We start from the raw sequence: 12,838 nt of genomic DNA on the forward strand, positions 1-12,838 counted from the left end.
AGAATAGTCATCAATAATCCAAACTTTAAAACTGTGAATGTCCAGGTACCAGAATAAAGGAGAAACTAAAAACCAGAATGGTAGGGAGATCGTTGACACATCATAGAGTGGTCAAGGTTAAAACATCATAGGGGGTCAAGGCAATATTCATGCCAGCAGATCTGGGATTTAATGTCTGTCAGGGCCCCTGAAGTACACCTGACGTTCTTTCCCATTGACTTTGGGCCATATGGGAAATAAGCAATTGAAATTTTCCTGAAATGAATGACATTGATAAGGCCCCAGATAGAAAGCTCTTGTGGAGATTCTTCTTCAGTTTGGGATCCTTAGGACTCAATGGAAGACCATATTACTGAAGATGGACTTAGGGTGAAAACTCATACTGGGAAGTGAACTATTGTGAAGCTAGCCAGCAAACACAGCTAGTGGCTCAGTTACACACCAGCAACTACCAGTCAGTCAGAGTGCACTGAGCAAGACATGGAGTGTGCACACTCTTGAGAAATAACAGCTGGAGAGTAGGTCCCAACAGGCAAAAGTAGCTACCAGATTTGGAAAAAAAAAAGCTATCCATCACTAGTAAATACAAAAGTCATTGCAAGTAACTATAAATACCAATGATTTCTTGTATACAATTATAGTTGTTGGAATTGTTTAATAACAGTGTATATGTTTGTTTGAAGTCAGAATAGAATTTTCCAGAACTGACAAATAGCAGAATAACTCTACATATATTTAATAAACTTTCTCTTCCCTTAAGGAAATCTGACAAAACACATGAAGTCCAAGGCACATAGCAAGAAGTGTGTGGATTTAGGCATCTCGGTGGGTTTAATAGATGAGCAAGACACAGAAGAATCAGGTGAGCTGTCACCGGTGTTTTTCAGAATGCTATTTCACGTACACATCCCCTTTCCAGCCCCACTTGATACTGCTCAATTCCTCTTGCAGTGGTTTGTTTTTAATTATTATTTACCTATGCTATAGACTCCTGATCAGTGTTTTCATAGACTGTTTTCTACCTGCTCCTCCTGCCCCACTGTGGAAGTTAGCATACAAAACTATAAGCTTACCCTTAATGTTTGATTAACCTTCCCAAAGCATGTGTCTGGTCATGCTGGGCCTTCGCCAGCGTTTTGAGTTGGCCCCGCGTTTTGAGTTGGCTCCTGTTTGCCTATATAAAGTGCGAATGTCTTGAGAATCCTCACAATACTGTCTGCTTCCTTACTCTCCCTTTCCTCGTTGTCACCCTGGCTCATACTGGAATGTCCTGCCTGTCTAGAGGACCCTTCCCTTGGTTCATCCCTGCCACAGCACCCTGCTCTCCTCACCCTCTGCCCCAGCCCGCCCTGGTCACATTGCTGCTTTCTTTAAGATGTAACAGGACCCACTGCTGTTTGGAAACCCTGTCTGATTTCCCCTTGCCTGTTCTCCTGCTGGAAATATTTTCCTTCTCTGACCCATCTTAGGAGTTTCCTCTGAAAGTCTTTGACCCATCTTCCTTGTGTGATTATTCCGCTTCCCCTCTCTCCCCACCAGCTGGTGTAGTATAGCATGAGTGGAGCTCACTGCCTAGCTCTCAGCTTCTCTGACACAGTCAGCATTTAGCTCAGTGCCTGGAGGTCAGTGCTGCTCCTGGTGTTGGCAGAGGCTGGGGGTGTGGCTGGCTTAGTGGTCCAGAGCCTGCCTAGCATGCTGGGGACCTGGGTTCAGTCTCTAAGCCCCACACCTCCCTAGTAAAAAGAACAAGAAGGGGGTTCTATAAGCATTTGAGGATGAAACATTTCACTTGTTGAAAACACTTGCTGTTTTGAAAAGGTAAGTCACATTTCTGAATGTGACTTGGTCTGGGTAGTAAGAGCAATTCCAATTTAAAAAGCTGGGAAGAATGTATAAGGATTTGAGTGAGGGTGTTTACCAGCCATTGACTAGAAAAGGTGCAAAGAAAAGGCTGTAACAAGCCATGCTGCCACTGTGTACGCTGCTGTTTTACTTCAAGATGAGCCTCCAGAGAATAAGCTAACATGGGCAGGCTCCTCGGAATTCTTTAGGGAAGCTGGTCCTTACATCCTAAACCTGCGAGGAAGTATAGTTCTGGGAATTGCACATTATTAGGTGGACTGACTTTGGCCCATGTACACATCTGCCCATTCGCTCTCATAGTTTCCTCTCATTCCAAAGCTGCCCTTAGGTTCTAACTCAAAGTTGATAGCATGATTCCCTGTGAAGACAAAGCAAGCTGCTTTTACCAGTTGTCCTTTTCTTCAGTTTACCTTTTTCCAGATTACCATGTTTATGGGAAGTGTACTTAGTTTTACCAGTTGGCCTTTTTTTCAGTTTCCATTTTTTCCAGATTACTGTATTTATGGGAAATGTACTTAGGTTTGTCTGCTTTTAGCTAATAATAAAGCATAGTGTACAAGTGATAAATCCTAAGTGCTGTGTCATGTGGGAGGCTTACAATTCTCCATTACTGTTCCAACAAAATAGTCTTCCCTTTTGCTTTATCATAGGCTTACAGTGTAAGTATAAATACAATAGGTAGTTGCGTAAAAGATGATCTTGCATTTTCTATTATTCTTTTTTCCATTTAAAAATATTTTAAATACATGTGTATTCATGCTCGATGGTGATTGTAAGTATTTTAAATACATATGTGCTCATGATTACAAGCATTTTCTCACATCTACTTCATCCTTCTCATACGTTGAGTAAATTATTTTGAGAGCACCACATGCCCCTTGATTCATTCCAGCTGTTCTCATGTCCCGATCACAGACAGGATCTCTCTTCAACTCATATGCTGTATATCTGTATTCATGAGCAATGTATGGCTTTCTTCATGCTAGTGTTTTTAATTTGCAGAAAAAATAGTACTTTGTATACAGATTAATAGCATAGTATCTATTCTTACAATATTATTTTTTAGAAGGAGCCTGTCATTTCTCCTACCTCTTCAGTCTATCATTGTCTGGATTGGACATTTGTACTGTCTTCTATTGGACCGTCAGCCCAAACGGCTAATAATTGACAGTAGTTGTGTGTTTTCTTAATGACTGATGCTTGGCCTCATATTCTTTCAACAGAACTTGCACTCCCTTCAGATGGTTGTTGTTATAGGTGGGGTGGTCTGTATGTGTGGAGGTACAGGTTGGGTGTGGTGAGTGGGCATGTGTGTGTGCTTGTGGGAAGATGGGAAGGATGCAAAGTGTGCTCTTCTGTCCCTCCTGCCTTATCGCCTGGAATCGGGGTCTCAGTGAACCTGGAGCTACACTGGTATCCAGCAAGCCCGGCCACCCTCCTGTCTCTGCCCTTCACCCCCAGTGGCACAAAGGTTACAGGTGTGTGCATGTTTGGGGTCCTGGTTAGCTTTCTGTTGCTGTGATAAAACCCTGACCAAAAGCAACTTGGGGAGGAAGTGGTTTATTTCAGATTGACAGCTTACATACAGCCCATCGTAAAGCTCAAGGCAGGAATTGAAGAGAGAAAGCTGGATGGTTGGAACTGAAGCAGAAGCTAGAGAGGAATGCTCCTAGCTTGTTCCCTGTACCTTGCTCAGCCTGTTCTTTTATCCAACACTGAACCTCTTGCCCAGAGGTGGCATCACCCAATGTAGACTGAGCTCTCCCACATCAACCACTAATCAAGAAAATGCCCCTAGGCTTGCCTACAACCCAACCTGATAGAGGTATTTCCTCAGTTGAGGTTCCTTCTTCCCAGACAACCCTAGCTTGTGTCAAGTTGACAAGAAAACTAACCAAGCCTGGCCTTTCGTGTTGTTCTGGGATCTGACCATAGGTCCTCATGCTTGTATTGGAAGCTCTCTGACAACCTGAGAAATCTATAAATTGAGATTTTTCTCACTGGCTTTCTAAATGTTTGGTGAGCAGGACTTAGAAACTTCCAGTGTAGGGCTGTTTGTTCAGAGGCTGTGCCTATTTTTAGCCTCCCAGTAACCTGGAGTATACTAGATAATCTTTTTCCATCTCCTTGGCTGGTTCCTTCATCTCTCCAGCCTCTACAGGTGTTTCCCAAGGCTGAGGCCACTGACCTTCTCTTTCCTCTGCCGTCGCTCACTCCCACAGGTCATCTCCTCCAGTCTTTTGTCCATTCTCTGCAAACTTGCCTGCACACCATCTCCACTTGGATGTCTAGTAGATATTCACATTTAATGTATGCCATACCTCCCTCCCCATCTCCCCTTAACCGAAGAGGCATACTTCCTCTCTGTGTCTCCTTCTCTCAGCTGTGTTACCACAAATCTTGAAGTTGTCTTAATATCCATCTTTTTTCCCATTTTGCCTCTAATATATCGATAAAACTTCTTGGTGCTCCTTCAAAATGGCCCCCGGGGGCTGGAGAGTGGCTCATCGATGCTGAGCACTTTCTCCTCCTCCAAAGGACTGAAGTTCAGTTCCCACACCCACATCTAGTTGCTCACAGTCACCTGTCACTTCAGCTCTAAGGGATCTGACCACTGTCCTGGCCAATGTGGGCATCTACATACATATAGTACATACTGGGGGGCGAGATGGGGAGACACAGATATCTTCAAAATCCTAGTTTTTTATCTGCCACCCTAGCCTGTCTATCAGTGCTCCTGTGGGTTCTAGTAGCTCCTGAGTGGTGTCTGGTTCAGCCTTATCCCAACTATTTTCCATAAGGAAAGATGCCATCTCTACTCTTCCTGCTGCCCTGTCTCTGAGGCTTGGCTCCTGGCCCTCCTTCCTTCACTCACTCAGCCTCAACCATGTAGGCCTGGCTGTTGACTGAACACAGCCAGCAGTTCCTGTCCCAAGACCTGGGCACTCCTTTCCATGACAATGAATGTTGAGGCTTAGCACGCTGGTCTTGCAATTCTGTACTTGAGGGCCCCTTATCAGTAAGGCCTTGAGGAGCCTCCGCGTATAGTTAGACAGCATAACTCTCCTGCTGCCGTCGTAGCTCATGCTGCCGTGTGTGTGTGTGTGGTGTGTGTGTGTGTGTGTGTGTGTGTGTGTGTGTGTGTGTGTGTGTGTGTGTTACACATTCCTAACAAGTAGAAGATATATTACATGAGGCTAGGCTTTTGTTTCTGTTCACTGCCTACTGGCAGTAGGTAGTGATCAGTTGTTGATTGAATTAATGATGAGGGGGAAATGCCATACGATCTAATGGGAAATACTTGATTATTAGTGCTTGTACAGGTTGTAATCAAATGCAAACTGTAAAATACTATTAATACCTTTCACTGTCTGTAATGTTTCTGTTACAAGTCCAGATTAATACTAGGTATTACAAAGGTGATGGTATATGTGTTTATTAATTTGTTGGGTTTTGACCATTGGATCAAAATACCAGAAGTTTTAATTCTCTGACATTGCGGATTTTCATCTATGATAATGATCTCTCCAAAATAGTAAAGATATGCTCCATTTTTTCAGTAACTCCTACAAAGAACATTTGTTCCTTCAGGTGTTCACAACATGGAAACATTCAAGGCTGATCAAGTCAGGGCTGGGCCTTTCCTCTAGTCCATTTTGTAGGAAATAGTGCTTCCTGACTTAGTAAAGAACAGGAGTCTAAATTAGTCTGTGTGCATGTATACATGCACACAGAAAATTGGAGTCACCAAAGGACATCAGATCTGCTCCCCACCCAAAGGAAGGGGAAATTCTACCTAGCAAAGAATAAGGGATCTGATCCCCTGTTTTGTTAAGAAAAGCATCTACCTACTCTGGATTTCCTCTGTCACGTCAGTCACTACTGCACACAAGTGTTACTCTGGATTTCCTCTGTCACGTCAGTCACTACTGCACACAAGTGGTACTCTGGGTTTCCTCTGTCACGTCAATCACTACTGTACACGGCAGTGTTAAACTAAAACAGGAGCACCAGCTATCAGCATCATCACCACCCGCAATAATGCAAACCCCAGGGTCACAGGTAAAGAGCCAGATGATCTCTGCTCCACATTTCTAGAGCATTTGAGAAAATAAAATTGCACAAGATTTAAGCAAATAAGCAGGATATGTGAGTCTAAAGAGACTGCAAGCACTTCCATTGACATAAAACAAAAGCCAATCAAAGCAGACTTTCTTAAAGAAACAGCATATGTAATGTTAGCCATTTAGAATAAAAGTACTGACAAAGGATGTCTAGCCAGCAGTGATCTTCAGGTATGAAAGCATCAATGAGAAGTCAAATTTAAATCTCAGATGATTGCTTCCCACTCTGAATTCCCTTGCACAGCATTCCAGGTCTGCCACCCCTTCTCTGGTAGCTCAGTCTGCCTGTTACATCCTCTGTCATTCTGAATCCTTCTTTCTTTTCTTTAATTTGGGCACCTTTGCCCAAAAAGCCCCTTGTCCAGTCCCACACCAAGATATTTTCCATTAAAGCTGTGGAAGGAGAAGTCTACCCTGCCTTCCTCCTGGGACACCCTAGACATCCTTGCCATTGTGCCACATCTGGATTCACCTCCAGTAGGTAAGCCATGGGACCAAGGCTCCTGGAGGACAGGTGTGTTCATACTTGTGATTCTCTGTGCTGTGCAGAGATAATGAATAGGTCAGAAAGGCCCTAGTAGATGCCATCACAGTCACCACTGTGCCATCCCTCACTGTTCCCAGGGCTGTGGTCATGATGTCTTCAATGCCCTAATACTGGAGGGTGGAACTCAGGGCTTCATATAGGCTAGTCACATGATGTATCCTCAGTCTACCCTTCAGCCCTCAGAGGCCTCTGTCCTGACTTAGACCTGTTCCTGCTGTGGGACATCAGGCTGAACTCAGTGAAAACCAGAGACCTGAAGTAACCCTGTGAGTTCCTTCATCCCCTGGGTATGAGCCTCACCATAAGTGGAATCTTTTACTTAATCCTGACAATAAATTGCAGCTATCCACTGTGTAGTGCAGCTATCAAAGAAGCAGCCAGATTGAGCCATATGTCCTTTCAGAAACCAGAACCAGGAAACCCAGGTCTGGAGTAAGTGGAAAATTGTGATATCATCCTGAGATGGTGGCGCACTTTAGTCCTAGCTACGCGGCAGGCTCAAGGCAGGAAAATCTTCTGAACTCAAAAGTTTTCAGGCCAGCCTAGGCAGTTAGGGGTAGCCTGTCTCAAGAAAATAAAGTACAATTAAAAATCCCTAAACAAAAGATTTTTCTCTCAGTTTCATGAGGCGGTACCAACAGGCTGGTGGTTATGTCAGACATAGGGTCCTGCAGTTCTTAAAGAAGGACTTTGAGGCGACGGTGGAATTGGCTCAGTAGGTAAAGTGCTCACTGTACACTATGACAGCCTGAGTTCAGATCCCCAGAACTAACCTAAATGCTCTGCATGGCGGTGCATTCCTGTCCTCCCAGGGTCTTGCTGGCTGGCCAGTGTAGCTGACAGAGCACTCAGTGTTAGACATTATCTCCAATTGTAAACAGTCCAGGAAGAAAACAGACACTGACCCTTGACAGGTGAGCACAACCACACAAACATGTGCAAACATATATACACCACATATACACACAAAGAACTAAGAGAATTAAGAAGAACTGTTATGTTTTGTACACACCCATGAAAATCACTGACCTTAACACACAGGGCCAGGAGGATACATGAAAGTGCCCCTCCAATTTTAGGTCTTGATTATTACAGACTTGGGAAATGGGACAAGTCTTTGAGAACAAACAGGACATAACTCAGGAGACTGGACTCTTCCAGAAACCTCCGAATAGTTCTTTTACATTTAAAAGGCACATTTAGGGTTCTGGTTATCAACTGGTCTTTTCTCTAGGACTTAAATAATCATTGCCAAGAGATGTCTGAGCTTTTCGTCATTAAACAAAGACACGTTACACTCACGTGCACCTGCACAGTTTCTGTTCTTGGTCGTTGAACACCATCACCATTTGGTAATATCTTGGTCAACTGCACAGCTCCCTGGGAAAACTTCAAGTTTATAAATATGCTTTCAGTGAGTTATTCCTTTACAGTTGCCTTGTTTAGTTTGTTGTTGAAGTTTTTTTTTTTTTATTATGTGTATGCATGTTTGTCTAACTGTAGGTTTGTACATGTGCGTGTGGTACTCTTGAGCCCAGAAAAGATGCTGGATCCCTTGGAGCTAGAGTTCCAGGAGACCTGCTTGATGTGGGTGCTGCAGCTTGAACTCTGGTCCTCCAAAAGAGCAGCACATGCTCTCTGGCCACTATGTGGTTTTCATTGAAGGTTTTTCTCTACATTTCTTCCAGCTTAGCTCCACTGTCTTCAAGGCATTCTCTTCAGTCTAGGGATCTACAGCTGTTTTCTGTTGTGCCGGCATCACTGGCCAAGGGGTCAATCAGTTGAGAGTTTTTCTTGGGCACGTTATCCATTGACAGTGTTCAGTGAAGGTCAGAGTGGACATGGGGTGAGACAGGGCAGGAGACCCCTGCACTTCATGATTCTAACTGCCTTAGCCAAGTGGCTCCCTCATTAATGTCTAGAGCATGAACCGTGGTGGTGTTCTCAGTGGGGCAAACTCAAGGAGGTGAGTCAGGCAGAGTTAAACAAACATTTTTTGTACACCAGCCATTTTAATTTGGAACTTAAAATTTGGAAGTTGTTTCCACTTAGCTTCAAATTAGCAATGTAGGCTATTATTATAATATATGCTCATGGAAAGTTGCTCCTTTCCAGCCCTCATACTGCACATTCCTATATTCTTGCTATATAAAATGATAGAGCCTCGGGAATTTTGCCTGTGTGTTTTGAGGGTATTAAGGGATATGTCTTAGTTTGCACCTTTGTGTCCGAAGTGGTGCCACCAGCAATTTGCTTTTCAGCCTTTGATCCAAAGAATGTTTTCATCAACAGAGCGCTAGACTTCAACACAAGGAATGTTAATGTGTGCCCTCAGCTGCCACCCCAGGGACAACAGTCTCAAAGGGCAAGTGCAGGGAGAACCATGCTTTTCAGTGGAATTTCAAGTACTGACCTATATGAATGAGATAATGATTCAGACCACAGGTTTGAAAGCCTGTATTATGTTTACCCTTAGAAACAATTAGTGAGTTTTATAAAAGTACTAGCAATATTTTCGTTCTAAATGAGGCCTATAGACTCCTGCATCAGAATTCTTACACAAACATCCATTGCTTTTAAGAAAAGTTTCTTTGTAGAATATGAAACCATAATGGCCCTTAAGATGTATACTTAATACAGTGTTGATAGCAATTATTTTTGAACAACACAGTAAGGGTGGTCTTTCGGTTTATTGCCTAACACAGATCAGCAGTTCTGGCCTGCTGGGTTCATAAAGGCTATTTACATAATTTAAATAGAACTATTATTCACAGGCTTTACAAAAGTGTTCCCCCTGGTTGCTGCTGTTTGACTTCCAACCTCAGATTTCCTGACCCAGGAGGAAACAAAAGCAGACTAGCTATAATAAGGAAAGAGCTGGGGAGGGGGCTGTCCTCTGGGCTGCTGAGGGCTCTGGCTCCAGCTCAGCCAGCAGGTGTCACTGTCTGGCAGCGATGGGGGCAGATTATGGCTCATCCTGGCAGCCTTGGAAAGAAGGTTGTTTACCAAATAAAGTTCAGGAAAGTCTTGTTGCAAGCTTATGTAAGCATTCCTTTTGGAGAAAAAGACATTGCTTTGTTAAAAGATTCCCCCCCCCCCCCCCCTTAAGTTAAATTGCACATGCAAAAAAGGAATAGTTCTTGTGTTCTAAAAATTGAGTTGTGTGGTAGGAAGATTTACAGTGAGTGAAGAATGTGTCTAGATGAACAAATTGTGTGGAGCTTTGAAGAGCCATTTATTTATGAATTTGTTAAGCAAATGTGGATGTCTTCTGTCTATTCTACAGCCTTGAATGGCAACAGAAGGGAAAGGCTAGCATTTACCTTCCTCTTGTACACCCCAGAATGAGTAATAGCTGCAATATGATAGGAAGAAGGCAGTCTGTCATGGTGGAATAGTGACCGGAGACTGGGGTTCACATGCTGGCTGTGGTGCTTTCCAGCCCTATGAGCTTCCTAACTCCCTGTGTAAGGCGGGTTATCTGTGAACTGTCGTAGCATGGTGGTTTGATTTCAACTCGGTAATACGATACAAACTGGACACCAGCAACCTTTTTCTGTGAAGGGCTGGGTAGTAAATGTTTCACACATGCCAGGCAATATATTCTCTGCTGTTTGTCACATTAGCAAACTCCAGTTGTACTGCCACATACCAACAAGCCTGGCTGTGTCCCCACAAAACCTTCTCTACAGGAATAGGCAATGAGCCAAATGTGGTAGTGACCAGAGTTGCCAGGCCCTGGTAACCAAGGGACTGAGAGTGCTATCATAGTTACTATGTTAAATAACCCAAGCAATTTCATAAATTCATACTTGGTAAGTTTTTGGAGAAGTGGTCAAATGCATGTCATCTTCTCTGGCATAGTGATATAAGTCACAAACAGGGCTTGAACGATGGCTCAGCAGTTATGAACATGTACTGCTCCTGCAAGGGATCCAGGTTTGATTCCCAGCAACTACGTGATGGCTCACAGCCCTCTGTAAATCCACTTTCAGGGAAATACTGAAGCCTCTTCTGGCCTCCATCAGCACTGTATACATATAGCATACATACATGCATAATGCAGGCAGACAACTCATGCACATAATATAAATATTTCAAAACATTTTAAATAAAATAATAAAACCAACCAGGCACTTCTGTGGACACCACCTCTGATTCGGTGTCAGCAGGCTTCTCTGGAAGCTGACCAGGCTGTTCAAGAGTCCTGCTGTGAAACCCTTTTGTCAGGATGTGACATAGCCTTTGTCTCCTTGAAATCAGAGCAGCTGTGGTTACTTGTATGAGACAAGATGGGGCCCACTGGCTTTCCTGCTTGAAGTGTGGAGAGTGTATAAGGTTCAGCCTCCCTGTACAAGGCCCTTCTCCCACCCAAGGATATCTGAGGGGGTAACAGTTGTTGAGGTTGGGTTGACTCCTCTTAATCTTAGCTGCCCATGTCCGGGAAATACCCCAATGCCAAGCAAGCTGGCCTCAGGTGGGATGATTCCTGTCACCTGGCTAGCTAAGGTTCTTAGAGCTTTGTTCATATGTCTCCAGGAGCCTGTATCTTCTGCTCAGGTATGTTACCCATCTTGTCATTTTATCTCATTCCAAAATATTGGCCTTATTTGACAAATAGGTGATGATCCACTCTTCATTTATAGATTTCCAAAAATTTGACAATGGTCTTTCCCTCTGAGAAATTCCAGATACTGATTCTGAGAAAAAAGCACCCTTCTCTCCAAACCCTGGGAAGAAAGCTGTAAGAAAAGAATACCAGCATCTCCTTAGGTGCTCTCTACATTTCAGGCTTATGGCTCTGTCTAGGAAGACAGTCCAGAGCAGCCGTCATGTAGTTACAACTAACCCTGACAACTCACTCTTAAACTTCAATAGTTAGGAAGGTGTAGCATTATTATGAAATTAAGTTCAATTATTAGTTTACATTCTCCTGGAAACTGTGTTTCATATAGTCTGCTATGTATAATTAAATAATTATATGAAGCTTTTAGTGTCTCTGCCTATAAACAAGGCGCTCATGTGTATCTTTAATAAGCTAGCTTAATGACTATAATCTATTGTTGACCTTTCTGCTCATCCTGTAGTCAATTTTAAATATGGCTGAATGGAAGTGTTTAGCATAGACAGCGAGGATTGAATCTCAAGTCTGACACTTGTGAGCTATAATGTAACAATAAAACTCATTAACTGCATTTTCCACTTGCTCTAACCTTTAATTAGTGCTTTAATTATGATCAGGTGGTGTTGCTTGTATTTCGTGCTAAAAGCTAGTTCTCTACTGGTATAGATAGATGGCCGGAACATTCCAAGAATGGAGCCATGTTGCTTTCATATGTACAGTTGAGTAAGAAATGCAAGAAGCAGAAGAACACTCTTGGATGGTTAAAAAATGTGAAGCATATATCTAAGTTAGGGTGGATACCATAATTTTCATTGCCTTGAAATTAATCAGTAGCAGAGTTATAATTCATTTTAAGAATTGACTCCTATCAAACAGTGGGAAGATGCTTCTTAGAGAGATCTTGATGTGACCACAGGATCTAGAGGACCTAGTCAGGTTTATGAGACAAAACCAAGACCCAGAAGCACTGACAGTTTTTCTTTTCTTTTTTTTTTTTTTTTAACTTTTTTAAAAAAAAGTTTTTTCTATCATATGGGAAAATTGTAAAACTATCATGGAGAGTTCCTAAACACTCTTTACCCAGATTCCCTTGTGTGGTAGCCTCACCTGAGCATAGCACACTTACAGAGACTGAAGTTGACCTCAGCTCATTATTATTGACTCACGTTGTCCAGGTCTAAGGTGCCATTTGCTAGGACCCTGTACTGAAAAGTTTAACTGTCTTCCCTTCATAAGTACTGGATACCTGTGGAGGACTTTGAAACCCTGCATACTGTACTATTTATCCAATGCTGATCTTGCCAGTGGCATCACTGTGGCTTTATTAACTGAGCTTTTCTATGGAGTTACTTTCTTCATCATCTACTTGTATCTGTGGGCTCATCATCAGGGCCTGTGGCTAAACCAGTGTCTTGCTCAGGTTTCAGCATTGGCCATAGACAGTAAGAGACCTTCGGATCTGATCCAGACTGATCATCTTTTCTAAACAGTTCCTTTCTTTAGGACCCACCCCAAGAAGTTCTAGCCCCAGAGCCATGCATTTCCCTAAGAACCGCTAGTCCTTTTTGCTGGAGGAACCAAGACCCAGCTGCTGGCTGGTATACTCATCACTACCAACTGCCACCTCTTTGTGCAGCAATCATTAGTTGTAATTAGGCAATACATGTGTGTATGTTAGTA

General features: G+C 43.1%; 1 protein-coding gene across 4 annotated transcripts in view; it reads left to right on the forward strand.

Moving 5' to 3' along the window:
- The window catches only part of Hivep1 (HIVEP zinc finger 1), a 137,149-nt gene that overhangs the window by 115,549 nt on the left and 8,762 nt on the right, over window positions 1-12,838 (forward strand). For all 4 annotated transcript variants that reach the window (XM_036186985.1, XM_036186983.1, XM_036186984.1 and 1 more), the window contains one exon: window positions 761-862. In XM_036186985.1, coding sequence (XP_036042878.1) covers window positions 761-862 — 102 coding nt within the window. The remainder of the gene's footprint in view (window positions 1-760; window positions 863-12,838) is intronic.

This window comes from Onychomys torridus, chromosome 5 (genome assembly GCF_903995425.1).
Source record: "Onychomys torridus chromosome 5, mOncTor1.1, whole genome shotgun sequence".
NCBI lineage: Eukaryota > Metazoa > Chordata > Mammalia > Rodentia > Cricetidae > Onychomys > Onychomys torridus.